The 19,206-nt window shown below is 34.5% G+C and overlaps 1 protein-coding gene across 12 annotated transcripts in view; it reads right to left on the bottom strand.

Moving 5' to 3' along the window:
• Window positions 1–4,261: 4,261 nt before the first annotated feature.
• LOC119080328 (TRAF2 and NCK-interacting protein kinase) overlaps window positions 4,262–19,206 on the bottom strand; it is a 39,952-nt gene continuing 25,007 nt past the window's right edge. Inside the window, exons 7-18 of one of the 12 annotated variants that reach the window (XM_037188613.1) lie at window positions 18,901–18,921; window positions 17,373–17,638; window positions 17,000–17,165; window positions 15,752–16,507; window positions 11,529–11,645; window positions 7,472–7,903; window positions 7,250–7,405; window positions 6,990–7,157; window positions 6,766–6,915; window positions 6,561–6,695; window positions 6,411–6,485; window positions 4,262–6,346 (exon numbers count right to left, since the gene is read on the bottom strand). In XM_037188613.1, coding sequence (XP_037044508.1) covers window positions 6,173–6,346; window positions 6,411–6,485; window positions 6,561–6,695; window positions 6,766–6,915; window positions 6,990–7,157; window positions 7,250–7,405; window positions 7,472–7,903; window positions 11,529–11,645; window positions 15,752–16,507; window positions 17,000–17,165; window positions 17,373–17,638; window positions 18,901–18,921 — 2,616 coding nt within the window. In that variant the 3' untranslated portion in view covers window positions 4,262–6,172. The remainder of the gene's footprint in view (window positions 6,347–6,410; window positions 6,486–6,560; window positions 6,696–6,765; window positions 6,916–6,989; window positions 7,158–7,249; window positions 7,406–7,471; window positions 7,904–11,528; window positions 11,646–15,751; window positions 16,508–16,999; window positions 17,166–17,372; window positions 17,639–18,900; window positions 18,922–19,206) is intronic. The other 11 variants (XM_037188619.1, XM_037188614.1, XM_037188625.1 and 8 more) reach the window with 11 other exon arrangements.

The following is a 19,206-nucleotide window of genomic DNA, read 5'->3' as shown; positions in this document are numbered from 1 at the left end:
CATCATAAGAAGAAATTATTAAAATTGGCCGATGAAGGAAAGATCAAATTCCTCACAACAGCAACTATAACGATTTTGATCGCTCAGCAAGTGATCTTAATGAAAATTTTGACCATCGCATCGATAATGATATTCTGAGTGTTTTTGAATAAATCTTCCACACAACTTTATCAAGCCCTACCTATGTAATCGACAGGAGATTACTTGAATCCTCAACTTTTAAATGATGCAACTTTTCGAACAAAAAACATATCACTTGCGATGTGAATCAATTCCCTTGAAAACATCCGTAAAAATGGTTTTATATCTTGCACCAAGATAAAGCTAGAACGATTTTTCAACCAATCAGGAATAGAACCAAATTGATTCCTTTCCAACAATATTCCACGAAATTATTGCGTCAGTTGCAACTTTTTTGACTAATGAACAGAATTGCAATGAGGAACGATTTAGGAACGAAGAGAGGAAGGGTAGTAGGAATGAGTGATTGTTTGGGCACCATATCCAAAAACGTTCAAAACATCAATGTTAATGAATGGAAAAATGTTGCATGCTTATATCACAAAGTGCAAGTAAAAATCACCTTTTATATGAAGATGGACCTCCACTATGCTAAAAAAGTGTTTCTCTTAAGCCGTTAAAAATAGGTTTTCAGGTCACTGGAACAATTCGATATTTGTTGGCGATATTTGCCGCCTACGAGAGGGTATAACAGATATTATGGATGTAGATATGCTTGCCACTAATGCTTAAAATCGTTTGACAATCTGACTTTTGAAACAATTTATTTTCATCATTTACATTTTCTTAGGTTTAAGCTTTATACAAAAAAAAGAAAAGAAACGGAAACCCTTACAATTCAAAGATAAACGTCAAAGCTAAAAAATCACAAAAGAAATATTCAAAAAAGGAAAATTGTAAATGAAAATGAGTTACGTCTCTAAAATTATATTACTTCAGACATTTTATGTTTTTAATTCTAAAGAATATTTTGAAAATTTTGCGAATAATTTTTCTCTTTTTGTTTTTGGTTAAATATAAATCTTCGTATCGTAAATGTTACTCCACAATTCTTTCTTCTAAACTTTAATGTTAATGAATGCATGAATAATGACAATGATAAATATTCCAATTCTTTTTTGTTTTTAAGTCTAAGAGGAGCTTCGTAGTTGTATTTATTGTGGGGGGATGGGAATAGTTTACTAAAGTTGCGGTACTTTTGTTTTAAAAATTGATTTTGATGTGTAAAAGTGTAGTTGCGGTGGAAAAGTTTACTGTTTCCCTAGTTTATCTTCTTCTTTTTTTTGTAGTTTCAAAACAGCCGTTTATAAATTGCATCTCTTTTTCTTTTGGTAATTTAATTTCGTAATATCATCGTACAAAAACATTATTTTTTATCTCTGCAATTCTACGTATTAATTTTTATATTTCTCTTCTCATTTTTTACTTTATAAAAACTCGGTTTTAGGGTTAATGTTGTATGCTGCTATTTTACTTTACCTAACGATTAAACTGTTTCTTTGTGTGGAAATGCAATCACTAGAAGTGCAGTCTTTTCCAATTCGACTACTTTCAATAATTTATGGCAGCACAACCCAGAAATAAAGGTTTCATTGTTTCTAACATAAATCACTGAGAGATCGGACAAGTTGGTAAAACTGCACAAGCATTTGTTTTGTCCTTTTCTAGATTTATTTCTCATTTAAATTTAAGTTTTCAATTTACTAAAATTAAAATATTTTTGAAAAACCTTACACACTGAACGGTTTGAGCTTCCAAACTAATTTCCTTCCGCTTGACTAAAAAAAATTGTATTAAAAAAGAAATTGTAAATGAAAGAGACGTTCTAATATCCCACATAACTCGAAATTTCAATGAAATACATTCGTAATCTTGGAGACATTAACTTCCGAAAGGAATACTATTGTCCCAGCAACGCTAGATACAACGCTACAGTTTTGTATGCCTAGTTTAAACTAGTAATTACTGTGGTCTACAGCATCATTTGCAACTTTATCTTCATTGCATCAATTCAGACATTATCTTCATCAAATACAGCAGTTTTATAGCTTTTTGTACATATAATTCCCATGCCTAGAGTGGTATTACTCAAGGTGCACATATTAAAAAGCTTTGCATTCATTGGTCGGTCGCAGTAAGTTTCCTGCTATGTCAATGGTGCCGTCCTCTAACGAGTTATATGCTCTGTAAATTTCAGTAGAGTGCCAAAATAGTAAAAGCTGATCTTTCATCTGCAGGCTGTCATGGTATTGTTTATAATGAATTTGTTGGTTTGTACGCTCGTTGAAGAAACGAAATTATTGTTCGATACTTTAAGCGACTTTGCATAATTTTTCTTTGAAATTTACATTCTTGTACAGCTTTGTTAACTACCAATCCAACTTGGCCTTGTACAAAATGCATTTTTAGATGTAGAAATTCTTTTGCAGAGGCAGTAACTTTTCTTGCCATCGTTTTAACGTTTTAATGTCCCACAGTTATGCTGTGTCTTTTCAAAAAACTGAAGATATTCTCATTACATCCTACGTTATATGATTTTATTGTCGTAAATAACCTGCACTTCGGCCGACCAATGATATTATGAGCAGCGCATGATTAAGTTCTGAATCAGTTTCGGTCAGCCGTGCTAATCCAGCCAAAACACTGTAAAAAAACTTGCATAGTGTTTTTACATTTAAAGAGCGTTTGAGACTTTTGAGCTTGCCCACCTTTCCAATGGGTTTCAAAAGAAATCGAAAGCTCGCAAAAAAGCGGACAAACAATAAGATACAGGACATATGGGCTCCTGGGCTAGTTGCGTTACAAATCTCGTCATTTCTGAGGCATAAAGTGAGCTGTGTTGGCAATGTTTTGCGGTAACAAATAAGTCTATAAATTTTCTAATACTCAGGAGACCCAGTGCTTTCATGCCAACAAGAATTGGAATTTTTAGCCTGCTGATCCCTGAAAGCTATGGTCAAGACGCCCAGTTTAGGCCCAATATGAGGTAGCCCAAAATTTGTGGGAGATATTTCTAAAAAAGTGATATTTTTCGCGGGTCATTAGAAACCAGAAATATTTTTCTTTCGAAACTGGTAATCGTTACCCCACAGAAAATGTTGCTTTGGCTTAAAACCGTTTAAAAAATGGTTGCAATTGTGGAATTATAGCGTTCGTTTCTACAGGGAAGCAAGTTTACAGAAATCATTTGATATTTATTGAGAATATCTTGGAAAGTCAAATACAAACAAACACATTTTGGTCATGAGACGTTATGCCAATGACCTCATATTGGTGTCAAACTGCGCGTCTTGTCAAAAAAAAGTTTAGTGAAATCGGTTTTCATTTGGTGAAAATATTTCGAAAATTCACAAATTAAGTTCCAAACAATGCCAAACGTTATTTAAATCATTTTTGCATTATATCATGCATCGAAATTTTCCATAATTAATTTTTAATTTTGAAAAGTATCGTGAAAAATTCAGAAAATAAGCGAAGTCAGAAACCTTATTCAACATGCGTGCTGCGCGCCATCTTTTTATTCAGTCGAAATTGCGAAAATTTACATATAAAACAATCGGGATATTTATCAAAGATGTAAACAAAATGTCATTCTTCATTTGGCAAATGACCCTTTTCCATCGGGTTGTACATGTTATGAACGCAAAATCATCTTTATAGATTTCGTCAGTTTGAGCCGACCATTTCTGATCGACGCACACAGATCTTGGGATCCTTTGTGCTACTCAGTCATTTTTAATTTTACTATTTTTTTTATTAGAATCATTTTTTGCTCATTCTTAATCGAAATAAAATCGTTGTTTGGAACTCAATTAGCTGGAATTACCTATACATCTTTGAAAACATTTTTTAATTTTTCTTGAGTTTTCAGTTTGATGATATTATAATATTATAGAATTTGTAAGAAATTTTCTACAAAATTCCACAATTTCTTCAATCTCTCGCAGTTTCTACAAAATTCTAAGTACTGAAAAGAAGTTATTCTAGAAGTTGGGCCCGGGTAGATTATAAGAAGTCCTTTAAATGGAATGAAGATGCCACTGAAGATATCCTTTTCAATGGTGTCTTCTATCTAAAAAATAATGGGTTATGCCTTATGCGGAATGATTGACTATCGATTTGAGACTGACCCAGCAGAATTTTTGAAGTGCTCAGTCGTTTTTTTTTTTGTTAGCGATGTGAGTGTCGCTTCGTCGCTTTGGAAGTAAAAGAATAGAAAAAAATAAATAAAAATAAATTGTTTTGTCTGTAAGTTTTTGTTTTAATTCTTTCTCTTTTTTTTCTCATTTAAACTTTTATTGTTTTTTTTTCGTCCTTTTTATTTTTGATGACTTTGTTTGGGTATACATCTTAAATTTACACTTTAAGATAAAATCAATGGATGTGCGTTTGTTTATCATAATTTTTTTTTTCTTTGCTTTGCTTTGAATAATTTTTTTCCCATTTTAAATTTGTGACTACAAACGATTTCTCATTTTAAATTTCATTTTTTTTTTCTTCTTTCTTCTTTTCCTTTTTCTTTGTTTTTTATAAAACTCTTTCTTATGTGTTGTATATATATTTATGTGTGTATGGGAGTGTGTGTGTGCCACCAAAGTAAAACAAAAAAAAGTATAAATCCAACAAATAAACTCACTTCTGTTCATCCATTGAACAATAAAATATTTTTTTTCTCATAAAAAAGAATTTATAATTAAAAAAATTCAAATAACAAACAGAAAAAATAAAAGAAAATATTTTTAACCTCTCAACACACGTCAGTCGGTTTCACATCAAATTAAATTCGTTCATCTACCAACCGGTCGAAATTTAAATGTTCACTCGCAATGAAGAACTTTCTAGGGCATCACCAATACAACAATTAAAGTGCCGAACATCTTGCCGTCTACGAAATAATTCTAAGACTCCATGTACAGTTTTTTGTATAACTCTTGCATAACAACTGTAAAGGAGACAGTAAGAAATAATGTCCAAGAAACACATAGCGTCGATCGACATTTGGACAGACTTAAACTCGAAGATTGAGCGTTGCAACATTTGGAAAATCAAGGAACTGGCCGCTCCAGAAATGAGATAATTGATATAATGCCTCAGTACAGAAATGGCTCGGAGTCATATGACGCCGGGAAAGGTCGTAGGTAAGTAAATAATTGAGTTATCGCAAATTTAAAGGGATGAGCTCAATTCTCTTATTTCAATCAGAAGATATTGGACTATCCAATATAAGTAATTTAAAATGAATCTTGCAGAACTTTGACATGGGCTGTGAACTCACTAACGAAGGCTAGTATTCCGATTATTGTTGTTTCTTAATGTGGAGGATCTTAGCTTTTAGCAAATATCTGTAAGTGGCAGTTTGGTGCGATGACGTTGGGAAAATGTACCGAGCGTGGAAACACAACCTGACACAGGCAAATCGATAGCACCCCATTAAAAATTGGGCCGATTTGGTCTCTTTCGAAAGTCGAAATTTAAACGAATCCATCGGAGTTATGCGACTGGAAAATGTATGAACTTCGCCACAAGAATTCTAACAGGAAGGAACTTTCGTATTGCACAGACAACGGTTCTCCCTGTGACCCAAAAGAACTTGAACTTTTCGGTCATGTCCAAAACCGCGCGACAACCCTCCCTTGATGCTCAAAACATTCATTGTGTGCAAAAGTTGTAAATTGTTTTGTGTCCTAAGACTTCAGCCGAAAAAAAAAACAAACGAAAAATAATCTCCCTGCATGCATGTCATACCGAAAACGGAAAATGCCGTTCAATAAACCATAGGTCTGCGCTATTGCTCATTCTTTTTCTTTCGTTGTTCATTGCCGCATTAAAATACCGTTCAAACACAAAGCACACAATATAATGGAAAAAAACACTTCAATCTCCGAGAGAATTTAATTTTCTATGAATTTGATTGCTTTGTAGGTGGAGGTTAATTTTGTAAAATACTTTTTTTCTTCTTATTAGCTAGATTATAAATACGACTATAATATGGTGTCATCTGCCTGCGTATAATAAAACAAAAAGAATTTCTTTCACAATTTTCCATCTCTTTTTCTGACTTCAACCACACTCGCTTTATCCATATTTTGCGATCTCAATCCGAATGTGAAAACTGTTGGGAAAGAAAACACACACGCGACATGGATCCCGTCTACCAATTGGCCATTCCTGGTTTGTTGAGTGTCATAAAGTAGATTTGACATGATGAAGCACCTTTGGCACTGCTGAAGAATACCTTGTCGTTACGTTCGCACAGGAATTTTAGACGTTGCGCTTTTTTGTGCATAAACACACCGTCTAAATGGCCAGTTTCAACGGAACGAATCTGGAAAATTTGGCAAAAATTAACACCTCGATCACGGCTGAGAGTGTAAATTATATGGACAAACCTCTATTGCTTTGTTACCCCAGCCCATTATCTGGCCAGTTCCAATGTATGCTACGGATGTAGGCATTTCTCCCCACTGTGCAAAACAAAAAAAATTAATAAAAATTGATAGAGCGAAAACGAACAAATCGGGCTGTGAATGTCAGTTTACCTGCAAGACTATATTCTTGGACACCCTGCCGATTGTATTCACGTATACTCCTTCGTTGTCATAACAAAGAAGCAATTGCATACCGTTCGAATTCGGTAGTGCCACAATGCAGTGCGGAATAATTGGACCCTGAGTCTGTGGATTAGAACAACAATACAGTGTAATCGACTGGAACTGTGACTCATATGCATCATATGCCACTTACATGTTTAGGAAGATAAATATCGTAGACAGTAGCCGAGTCTAAATCCACGGCATGGAAACCTTCGGCTGAACCGTAAATTACTTTAAGTCTTGATTGATCCTCAATCGTCAGATCTACTAAGAGTGGTCGATGATCCAGTTCACCGAAACTCTGTAACAACGAGAGATGACATGATGTTATCGTCTTATTCAATTTGTTGTGCGAGTCACCGCAGTTACACTCACCTTAAATGCCATAAACTTGTGATAGGGTTTCGGTGCCCAGGCATAGATTTCAATGGAGTCTTTCAATGCTATCACCAAAAACTTGATTCGTTCGTATTTGACGATTTTAAAGTGTACAGCACCTTGGAGATCACCAACATTTATCCAACCGTTGCGACGTTCCACTTGCTGTAATTCGAGTAATTCGAGAAAAAAAATTGTTTCAAATTAGACTCAGCTTCACTGTTCTACGGATCCGTCTTAATGTCGACTTTACTCACATCTGATAAGCCATCTGTCCGCAGAATCTTTGATTTCAACCAGGACAAATAGTACACTCGAACACGGTTCTTCTTTCCCGAAATTGTGACAAGAATATTTTGGCCTTCTAAGACTTCCATTTGCTGGAATCGACGTCTTGAGATCAGTTGATAGACCTACGAAAAATTGATGGTGGTTACAGTGATTTCCGCGAAACATACAACCACGAAGGGCAATTTTACTTTTCCTTGTCCCGATCGATCCAACAGCATCAGTCCATTTTCCGTACCAATCAACAGATTGACGCCCCACAGTGCAGCGCACAAGATTTCCGAATTGAAGCGTTTCTTGTATTTTCGAATCTCCGGCGTATCACTGGACGCATCGTGCGATGTCGGTGTTACGTTAACGTTAACATGACTTTCGCGACGCGATGGTCCCGAACCGCCAGCACCGAAACCGAATGTTAGGAAACTTCTCTGCTTCTGTTGTAGTGCGTATGCATGGGGAGGTAATAGAGGCGGTTGTGAGTGATTGCTTTTGTTCATTGATTGATTGGGACTGTTGTGGCGAGACGACGAGGAATTGGAGGTGGTGGATTGGGGAGAGGAATTGGGATTGATAAACGATTTGGACGGAGTGGAATGAACGGATGAGCTGACGGCGGCTCGATACTGAAAGAGAAAAGAGAATTTTGTTGTTTTTCCGTTAATATCATGATTCAAATGTTGACAAAATGAAATGTAATTTAGCATGCAAACAATGGATTAGATTGTCGTAATAAAATTAAAATTGTGAAAATATTCAGTGAGCAGCGCAGTGTGGTTAGACGCAATTATGTGGATTTTCTTACAGTTAACAGTCACTACAATTCCGTCGCATTGAGACGACTTCCGTGAAATGAAAAATCTGGATATAAATCATGCACATGACATACGATGCAACTTTTCCTCTAAACCGACCAACTCTACAATGATTCGTAAACACAGAACTGATTCAAACTTAAAGATTTGAGCGACTATAATAAGAGTACGATTCGATTCTTCAGTGAACTCATGTCGAGATATTTGTTTTCGTAGTCATTCACACCGGAAATGATTACTCAGTCGTACACACTAATCAAGATAAATATCTATATTCGATGCTCTAGAAACGCTCTGTTTTTATAGCAGAAACCTCATGAGCTTCAACGGTTTTTTGTTTGAGAAAATATTGCGAGTTCCGCCATTGAACTTCTAAATATGTTCTGAACGTTCAAATGAGTATTTCTATAATTTAAATTGCTGCTCAAAGACGATTCTATTGGAATTACAGTTTGTAAACCAAAGGCTTATGCAGAATCAGCAACAGCTGAACTTCACCAGCTGATCAAAACACACCCTCTCCTTGTTTACTATACAATCAAAACACTTTCTAAATAACGAGTTTACTACAGTCATACATGTTACATGCGCACATAGATGACTTTAACGTGTGTATGTAGCAGTAGCTTGCCTTTGTTTTCAATACAAAGGTATTGTCTTTGTCGACCAGCTGGAGATGTTCAGCTGTTGCTGATTCTGCATAAGCCCTTGGTTTACAAACTGTATTTTCCTAGTATTTTCTTCGAATATTAGTTGGAATGACCAATGAATAGTATTCAATATATGTGTCGATTCATTAGGATTAATGTTAGTTTAGAATTAGTAAAGTGCCTTAATTAGCAAGCATTATGAAGGCTATTTCGAAAAAGTATTTTATACAGCAAATCGGATGAAATTACTAAATACGAAAGTCGCAATTTAAAGGCGAGGTGAGGTCAACAGACGGAGTTATCGGAATTACAAATAATTTTATTTTGGAAGGGTTCTTCCCTAATCATTTTTATGCATAAAAGTTGCTAACCTAGTCAATGACTGGTAGTCATTCATAAATAACACACGGCGACAGCAGCTGTAACATCCATGAAAAACTTATTTCCAGCTTTCTGACCTTGATATTCATTCATATCTACCGACATTGGAACTTAAAGAGAACGACTCAATTCAAGACATAGATCAACATAAGTAAGACAATCCCTAAGTATGACATAAAGGTCTTCGATGACAAATCATTTTTTACCGGGACCGTCAGTTAAATTTAGACATAAATTTGCTTTAGGTGTTTTTCACTTGGTCTAATACAAACGAAGGTGCTTCTATTTGCTTATTTCTTTAAAATTGATGTAGTGGTAAAACCTTGTACGAACCAGGTAACCAGGTAAAAACAGCTGACGCAAATTCATGTCTAAATTTCACTGAAGGCACCTTTAATTACATGTAGGTCTAAGAACTCTATGATTTTAGTTACGAGCAGCTTTTGAAATAGCTGATTCAGAGTCAAAAATTTATTTTGAAATGGTTGGTCTGCAATCTATGAAGTCGTATCTAACACATTCTTCCTTATTTTATATTAAAGTCTAAATTCTCACTGCTGACAACAACTTTAACCGAAAAGAGGCAAGTTCTTGAGATGTAGTCCAACAGGTGTTATTATTAGATCTGTTACTTCTTTTGGAGTAACAAATTGATCTACGTTTAGCAAATCTTCGCAAGTCTTCGTACATAACAAAATTGGAAAAATTCTCTAGTTCCAACAAACTACTTCGACCAATACGTTTGTGCCACAAAACAAACTATTTCCAAAGAATTTACTACGGAGCAATCCAATTAAAACCTTTACCATATTTACTAGGAACATAATCAGATCTAATAAATACTCAAGAATATAGTGAGGAAAAATAAGTTTAGATTTAAAAATGAGAGAGAAAAATTATAAGAATTTGATGAGCATTCCCATGTGTAAAATAAGAAAAGATTCCCAATAAGTTTGTAAAAAATTTAACAACAACAACAACAAAAATCATCCAACTACATCAACAACAACTAAACTCGACCGATTACAAAACAAAATCAAAATTCATAAAAAAATTTTGATTTCCAAATGCTTTTTGTGTTGATTAAGGTTACAGTTATACTTACTAAATCAAACCATTTCTATAACGTGATGTCGGTAAACAAACATAATCCAAATATGCTTGTTGTCGTCAGCTCAATAAAAATTTCACGCAGGAAAGACAAAACACAAATTATGTAGTGAATGGTTTTGCAATGGAAAGGTTATTTCGTATATTGTTATTCAAAGCGATTTATGGCTTGAATTTACTGAACGTTGAACCGATTGAGGAGATGTGTGAAACTCTCAATAGGATCAGTGTCAGAAATTGGTGCCGTGTTTGAATAACAATACGTTTTTTATCACAGAAGGAACAGAGAGAGAGACAAGTGATTGGTTATGTTTACCTAACAAACTTAACATACGATTGCAATGCCGTTCAATTTATTTAGCTTTGATCATAATTTTCTTAATTGACTTCACAGGCACAAAGAGGAAAGAGGTTGAGATAATTTTTTGTTCTCAGATAATAACTCAGAGAATTTGAATTGAAACTTTGCATTCTTGCTTGGCTGATTGATCAGGAAATACGTAACATTTTACGTTGGTTGATTGATTCTTTACTCAGCTGTTCAAATTCATTTTCTAGGCTACCGTTCGCATCTGCTATCGATAACGTTGATAAGTAAAATCGATGGGCTCTTGCTGGTGTTCTCTCTTATATAGCGAGATCAATTTGGTAAAAATATTGAAGTGATAGATTTTGTATCACACAAATGAAGTAACAGATTTAACGATTTTGTTGCGTCAACATATAACGGAATATGGTTGGTATATCGAAATATGCATATGTTTCGCCCTAAATGGATGGGTTCGATAGAGACGAAAGCTTCAGCGATCTAAAACTTGCCCAACTGAATTTTTTCGATTTTTTGTTTTTGACGGTACAGCTTTTGTGACTTTCCATGGAAAGAAACTCTGGACAATGTTTTTGGAAAATTATGATCAAAGCACAACGAACTGCATTTTACGTAGAATACTTTCAATCTCAATTCGTATCACAGAGTGCAGAGTGAATGAACTTATGATTCACTCTACTTTGAACACTGTGTTGATGGATGAATGGAGATTGAATTATCAATTTTTAACTAAAAAAATTTATTAAAAACAGAAAATCCACAAAATTAGGAAAAAATCTAAAATTAGTCACAAAATCAAAAAAAAAAAAAAAATCAAACAAAAACCAAAAAAAATCGAATTAACGAAAACTGACAATTTAAAATAATTAAAAAAAAAATGAGAAACGGACTAACGAACGGTAAGAATGTGACTAGGAATAAAAACGACTAGGATCGGGGATAATACTTTCAATAAGTTAGACCGTACCTCTTCACTAGATGACTTATCATGCCGCGGTGGTGTTGCTGGCGATGCTTGACTAAGTAGATCTGGCAGCACGTTGCTCGTTCTCGTTCCGGGTGTACCGCTACTTTCGCCGCGATTCTGAAATGTTGCAGTGATAGGATGAATTACATTTTTCCGCATTAGGTTCGGATTCAAATGCGTTTCGTTTTTCTTATGAACGTTCGCATTCTTTGAACGAATTTCGTTGTTATTGTCGAACGTCCATTATAAACACGAAATACACTTAAGCATCACCTTTCAATATTAGCAATAAATTTGAATAAACATTTGGTTAACAACAAACTAGAAAGCTATTTAAATTAAGAAAAGCATTTGATGTCAATAGATAAACAAAAGCTTATTTGGCTAGTTAACTTTTCACAGATGGCAAGCATATCGCCAATATTAGTATCAAACCAGATCGTTTACTTCGTTCGATTTTACCCTTAATTTTACTAATACGAGACGACAGCCATAGCGGTAGATCCAAAGAGATCATCGCTTATTTCTACCGTCACTGTCGATGACAGACAACAAAGCCATCTGTGAAAGGTTAATCGACCATATCGTTGCCACCAGAGCATTCAAACAAATACAAATCCACAAATTAAAATCACATCGCCAAATTGTTTTTGATTTTAGCAACATTAAGCACACCAGTTGTATAATGACCTTACACATCAATCCATTTAGATTATCTTAGAAAAAGGCGCAATTTAAGTTTCAAATTTAATTCGCGGATTTTTATTTTATTTTATTCTTTTTACAAATGGTAGAGGTTCTATTTATGTTAATTAATTTAGAATTTTTAAATTAAAATAATTTTTATTTGAAGAGGAGCGAAATTTAACGTCTATTTATGAAGCGATTTAAATAAACCATGATTATCATATATGCAAAGAATAGCAAAAGAAATGATCCAGGCCAATCAAAGATTCTTTACAGTGGAGAACCATTTTATCTTACATTCGGATAACCAGTAATTTTCAGTTAGTTTCTCAGTTTAGTTCCTTTTGGTTAACAAAATTAATTGATCGATTGGATCGTTATCACCTAATTGTGTAATCACAACACAGAGAAACGCTTCTCATGGAAAGTATAGAGCCTCTCTTTAGAGTGCAAAGTCGAAATCAATAAAAACTTTGTTCTGAGATGCATGTCCCAAAAGTAGCTATGAGCAATAAACTCTTCAGCTTGGACGTTTCACTTTGTCAAATGAAATAAATGTTGGCAAGAGGGGTGGAGTACTTCTTGGACCACCCTCATGTTGATCTACTATCGCAAATTTTAAGTAACATCACTCACAGCGATGACATTTTTATGAATCATCTGACACACTTTGGAACTTTCTTAATTATTATTTGTCGTTAGGAATTTTGTTTATAATAGGTAAGTAACGATGCGAAGATAAGACCTGAGCCATCGAGCAAAAGTCGTATATATATACTAGTATAAGGAATGTATGCTACAGCTACGGCAGCTGTACTTTGTATAAATAAAAGAATTGAAAGTGTTTGAGTTGCACACTTTTCCAAGTATTTATCATTTTACAAAGCTTTTTGAAATGCGGATGATTATCAGTTTAAATGGTAACTTTGAATCAAATGATAAATATTGTTTGAGCAGTGCCATGTGATAGATGATCGACTATACATATAATAATGTTTAGCCAAATTAATTCGAATTGTTCGATCGTTTTTGTGATGACTGTGAGTAATGGCTTTTATTCACGTCACATTTGACACATTTGAGGAATCAGTTGAATGTTAGAAGTCTTAATGATTAAATGAAGCAATTAAACATGCACCTAAGACCATAAAACTGTTTTCGCTTCGCTCAGAAAAGAAAGTGCAAGGAAGTTTAAGATTCGGTAAAAAAATCTCCTCTACCCGCAGTCAGCTTCAATGGTTAGTCACATTTTTCCTACGATGCTAAAAGTAAATGAACTGAAAAGCAAACAGGAAAATAATACAAAAGGAAATTCATGGATTTGTTTAGAGGAGAATGTTCAATGTGTGAAAAAAATGGGAACCTGAAAAAATGAAATTATTTTTGTTTGTCAATTTTTCAATGTTTTGTTGTAAACCAAATAAAAATTTCTCGCTGGCCAAAAGTAGCAGGTATAAGCAATAATGATAAGATGAATTTCAACTTTGTACAAATCGCATGAAAATTTCGATCTTTGATTTTGATGGCATTGACTGTTTGAAACGATCAAAATTTTACCTATGCCTTGTTTTAAAAAACCCATTATCTCGTTACGATGCGAGTAAGTATCGCAATTTAACCTAGCTGATGAAAGGAATATTAACGAGGCCGTATTTGAAAGTAATCTACAAAAATCGGACTTATTTTAGTGGTTACGTAAGTGTTTTGGTTCCCGAACACCAAAATGGCATTCAAAATTATTATACAGAAGAGTGATCTATATGTTTGTTGGCTCATTCAAGGTGAAAATATTCATCCATATGTCGCAAGCCTTTATTTTTTTAAATAAATGCCCGGTACAGCAACCTCCGTACAGCGACAAAGCAAGTAATGATCTATGAAACATGAACGTGATAAGGACATATCAAATCTGTAGATGGAAATTTCAATTATATTTTACATGTGAAACTCAATGTAAATGTTGAAATTTCAATATTTTATTCAGTTGGTTTACAGACCCAACTGCTATAATGAACTAGTGAGAGAGAAAAAAATCAGTAGGAGGGCTCGAACGTAATATGAGCAAGAATCGCCGAAGTAATATAGAGCAAACGCAGATGTAAGTTCAATCGTTCAATGTTTAGTTATACAGGTCACAGGCTGCTTTTACAACAAACAAAACTCTAAGCAATTATTTTATCCTCTTGAGCGCAGTAGAATTAAATTATGGGAAATTATGCTCAATCTATATTGATAAAACAAAATTTAAAAAAAACGGTCAACCAGACAAGCCAAATGTAGAGTTTTCCCATATTTTAGTACATTCTGTCATACAATTACTGCTGTCACTGTGCTTATTTTCATGTGAAGCAACTTCATATGGTGACATGGGTGACATTTGTTCTGTAATGACAAATGTGGAGTTGGTTCACATGAAAATAAGCCGCAGAGAATGAAGTACTATGAAAAAAAATCGAATAACTTCGCTGCATTTATCACGTCATGCTCAGTAAATATACTCAACGTATTACAGTAACTAATGACGCTGTTTCTAAAATCGAGTCGTCATTTGCCTAAGCGAAGCCTGTTTTCTCATAATTAAATTTTAGCCTGACGCTGAACTAAACTTTTAATTTGATTTCCTTGACACAATGCTACGATAAATTGGATTCTTTTTATGGATCGAAAGTAATTTTTGAACGAAAATTAGATGAAATAAATAGAAAAGTAAAAAAAAAAATTCAAATGCAAAACTTAAATTATGAGTTAAACAATTCACGGAAAATGAATGGAAAATGCTTGAAAAAGGTTCAATGAAAAATTGTTGATAAATGTCTGTAAGATCCGAGGTAAGATCCTCACTGAAATCATAAATTACACTAAGTTGTGTTACGATAATCATTGACAATTTGTTCCAGCTCTTAAATTTAATTATAATTTTGTGGATTTTTAGTCTATTTTTGGTAATTTAATTCCGTAAAACTCTCTAAATTCCAAAAGAAATGTTAAAAATTTTTCAAATGAATTTTTAAATTTTTTTGGAATTTTAAGAATTTTACGGAATTCAATTAACAAAAATAGGCCTTGACGCACAATATTTGATACAAATTGTGAGATGTTGTACATTTTTCAGGCAATTCCTAGAGATGTTTTCCATGAACTGTTTTTAAGAGAGATAAATTAAAAGATAAAAAATCAAAGAAATTTGAAAAACAAAAAATGCAGAAGTGTACAAAAACAATGCAGAAAAGAAGAACAAAACAAAAAATAAAATGAAAAACACAAAAAAATCGCACACAAAATTGAAAAAAAAAAACTAAAAAACAAAACGTTTTCAATAAAAAAGCGACCCAATTGCGTTCACAATGTTCATGATGGTTATGGTTTAATGTCACTAATGTCCTAAATTTAATGTAATTTTTTTTAATAATAAATTATGCATGACATGCGCAATATCGCTGAGAGCTCATTTCTGATTTTGTTTATTTTTTGAAAATTGTTTTTTGTTTGGTTAAATCGAAAAATAGATTTTTTTTCTTGTGTTCAATTGCTTTTACCTGCTGCAGTTTCTCTAACAATAGTTGTCTAGTCGCTGAATTTCTAACCAAAATAACCGATTCCGTCTTCTCTCGTCTCGGTCTCAGAAAATCGAATGCCCGATTCGATCCCGTCGATGTTGACGTATTGCTGGCGGTGCTATTTGCTGCTGGCGTTTCACTCGTAAAGTCTCGACTAGTTGATACAAAATCAGTCAGAATAGGCTCTCCTTTCGATTTATTTCGCTGGAATATTGCACTGGAACGTTGTGGTGCCGGATTCACATTGATGGACGGATTCGGTGTACGTTCACCCAAAATAGCCGAGTGACGCTTGGACAGTGGAAAGAAATCGGAATTCTCCCGTCGAAAGCCGCGCACAAAGTTCAGTGATATTTTCGAATCACTGTCCTGCCGTTTGTGACCTTTCGCATCGGTTGATTTGTTGTTCGACTTCAGATTGTTCAAAAATGAATTGTTCGCTTTGGAATTGTTGGCAAAGATTTCGCTTTTGACGCGATCTTCCAATTTCAACTTATTGTTGTAGTCATCGTTTTTGCTTTTTTCGCGAAAAGCCGGCGATGATTTGTTCGCATTGTTGTTCGTATTGTTTAGATGTGGTACATCTTGTAGATTTTGTGAGTTTCGATTTGAATTAGTCGGGAAGAAACGGTCGAATTCCCAGTCACGGAGCAGCACTGCGTCGTCATTTTCGGATGTGGTAGTTGTTGTGGACGATGTTGATGTTGACAATGATGATGATTGATTTTCAAGTTTCTGATGCATTTGACGCAATAAATATCGGCGGGGTTTTATTGTGATTTTGCGTGGTGTTAACAAGTGCGATTGGTTTGATGTTTGTTTAATTGGTTCGAAGGATTTGCGAGTAAAAGGAGTTTTGTGTTTGTTTTTTGTGGAAATTTGAGTAGAGAGGACAGAGAGAAATAAAAAAACAAAATTAAAATTAAATTTTAAGAACCGCAACCATTTGTCAATAAATTATTTTTTAAGGAATTTTAGTTGCATTTTAACAACGTGTTTTAGGATGTTTTTTGTCTATACAAAATGCTCAAAAAAATAAAACATTTTAGGCCAAACTGATTTTTTCTTTGGAAGAAAAAGATCGACCCCCAAAAGCATAAATAAAAAAGTTAAAAAATTTCTAAATAAATCAAATTTTTGGCTGATATTGCAAATTTGTTAAAATAAAAATAAAAAGTTCTGACGACATCAAAGAACAAAATGAACAAAAAAACGACAAAAACTTACTCGTTTCATTATGAGCGTTCGATCACCCTGATCGTCATCATCTGGCGTTGGCGGTAATGGCCGATTCGGTGGTCCACCAGCGCCATGGGTCGGTGCCGAATTCGAGTTGTTTGTAATCGCATCCTCCGACAGTACGCTCAGGCCGGGCCTATATGAAAATTCAGGACTAAACAAAAACAAATTCCAACCGAAGAAAAATGGAAACAAAAACAAAAATTCAAAGAGTGAAAATCAAAACCGGGAGGATTTGATAAAAAAACAAGAAGAAGAAGAAACAAAAAGGTAAACAAAGCGAGAAAGGAGTGATGAAGATTTAAACGATTAAATGTCCGTGTTTCAAAGAGATCCCATAGAATGTTATATTGTAACTTACAGTGGCTTGGGTGGATCACTAGCCAGTAATGTACCATCATTTCTACCACGTTCATTCGGTTCCTCCGGTTCGCTGTCTGTGTCCGAACTTTCAATGGGATCCAACGGGTTGATCGGTTGATGATTGTTGGGTGGTGCAGCGGCTGGTTTACCTGATGATGAGTTCGCCGATGCTTGACGATTGTTTCGTGGCGGTGCCTCCGGTTGAGCTTGCGGCTGTTGAGAGATGGCCAATTCATTTAGTTGTGCGGCTAACATGTCCAAATCCTACAGATTTGTTTTCGATTTTTTTTTTCGAAATGGGGAATTTGTGTTGATTTGTGAAGTGGCGGGGAGAAAGAGAGATAAATTGAAGTGAAAATCGATCAATTATCGACAAAATTTTAAACATTTTCGATTATTTTTCTGTTTTTGCCTTGTTAGAAAAGCGTTGCGAAAGTTATCTTTTCAGCAAAAATAAGTATTTTTCATGCCACGACTAGATATATTTGTCCAAAATTGGTAGACGGTTAATTTGACATTGTCCAGAAACTTGTCCAACAAATTGTTGGGCTCTCTGATGAATTTTGAAAATTGTCTCTCGGAATTAGTTCAGCAGGTCAAAGAATTGCCGTCGGTCGGTGTCAATAATGGTTTGAGGTTACTGAATATCAATCTTTCAAAGCTAGAAATGCCACTGTAATTTAACGGAACTCCCTGTTCGCAAATAAATCGAAACACAATCACTATCTTAAACGGAAATTAAAAGATCTTAAAAGTCAAGCTTAGTTCAATGAGTGTCCAAGGCGCGTGTCACAGTCGTCACGATTCGAAATATTGACTGCAACTGAGACTCATCACAAAAGTTTGAAATTCGTTAAAACTGAAATTCGTTGAACAGCCAACAAAACCGTTAGAGTTGGTAGATGGCAGGAAGAGTAATGTCCTTTAAAATGACCCAAGGAAAAAATGTATGGATACGAGTCTGAGTACGTATCCCTCAACAAATGTATAAGTTGATCGAACTAAAAAGCACCGGTGTGTTGTACAGTTCAAGAAAGACATGGTTTCTATCAATTCCTATTAATTGAATTTCTTCGTTTCGTATAATGCGCAAACCGAAATTATTAAAGGAAGTTCAAAAATCTAAGTCCTCACTCTTCCAAATGTTTAAAATCGATCAAAGAAATTAAGTGAATTGCTTTGTGATGGTGACATGGCTCAGTCACCATACCACCACCATCAATAATGTCATAACATTTAAATCCGCCAATAAACAGCACTAACAGTAAGTTTCCCTTCGATAACATCAATGAGCGTTTCAGAATCACATTAACCGCGCTACATCTATCACCTCACCAGGAATGATTTTCTTCGATTCCGTTAAATTTCAGTGGCAAATGTTCCATTTTAAACATTCAACATTATCTCCATTCAGAATCATGCACGCCAGAGATACAAGTGTAGTAATGATTTTTCAAATGTGCAAAAGATAAAATATGTAAAAAAAATCAAAAAATAAAATAAAAAGCAAAGTAAAAACAACGTACCTCAGGTCTCCGTGGAGGCAGCTGTGAATTTGTGTGAGTGTTTATTCATTCCAACGAAAACACAAAATATAGCGACAAAACCAAATCAAAAAATTTCAAACGAAAATCGATGGTGTTGATGGTGTCAGTATCGGTTTTATGTTGTGGAAAATGACGGAGTTTGGGGTTAAATTTAAATTTGTTTGATTGACGACATTTTGTGTGTATGAGGTACAACAACGGCAGCAGGGTTTTTGTTTATTATTTTTTTGCATGAAAGAAAACGTTCCGGAAAGAAAAGCTCACGTAAGCAAATGAACAATCATT

Source organism: Bradysia coprophila, unplaced genomic scaffold (assembly GCF_014529535.1).
Source record: "Bradysia coprophila strain Holo2 unplaced genomic scaffold, BU_Bcop_v1 contig_350, whole genome shotgun sequence".
NCBI lineage: Eukaryota > Metazoa > Arthropoda > Insecta > Diptera > Sciaridae > Bradysia > Bradysia coprophila.
The sequence above is the reverse complement of the archived record's forward strand: the minus strand, read 5'-3'. Positions and strand labels throughout refer to the sequence as shown.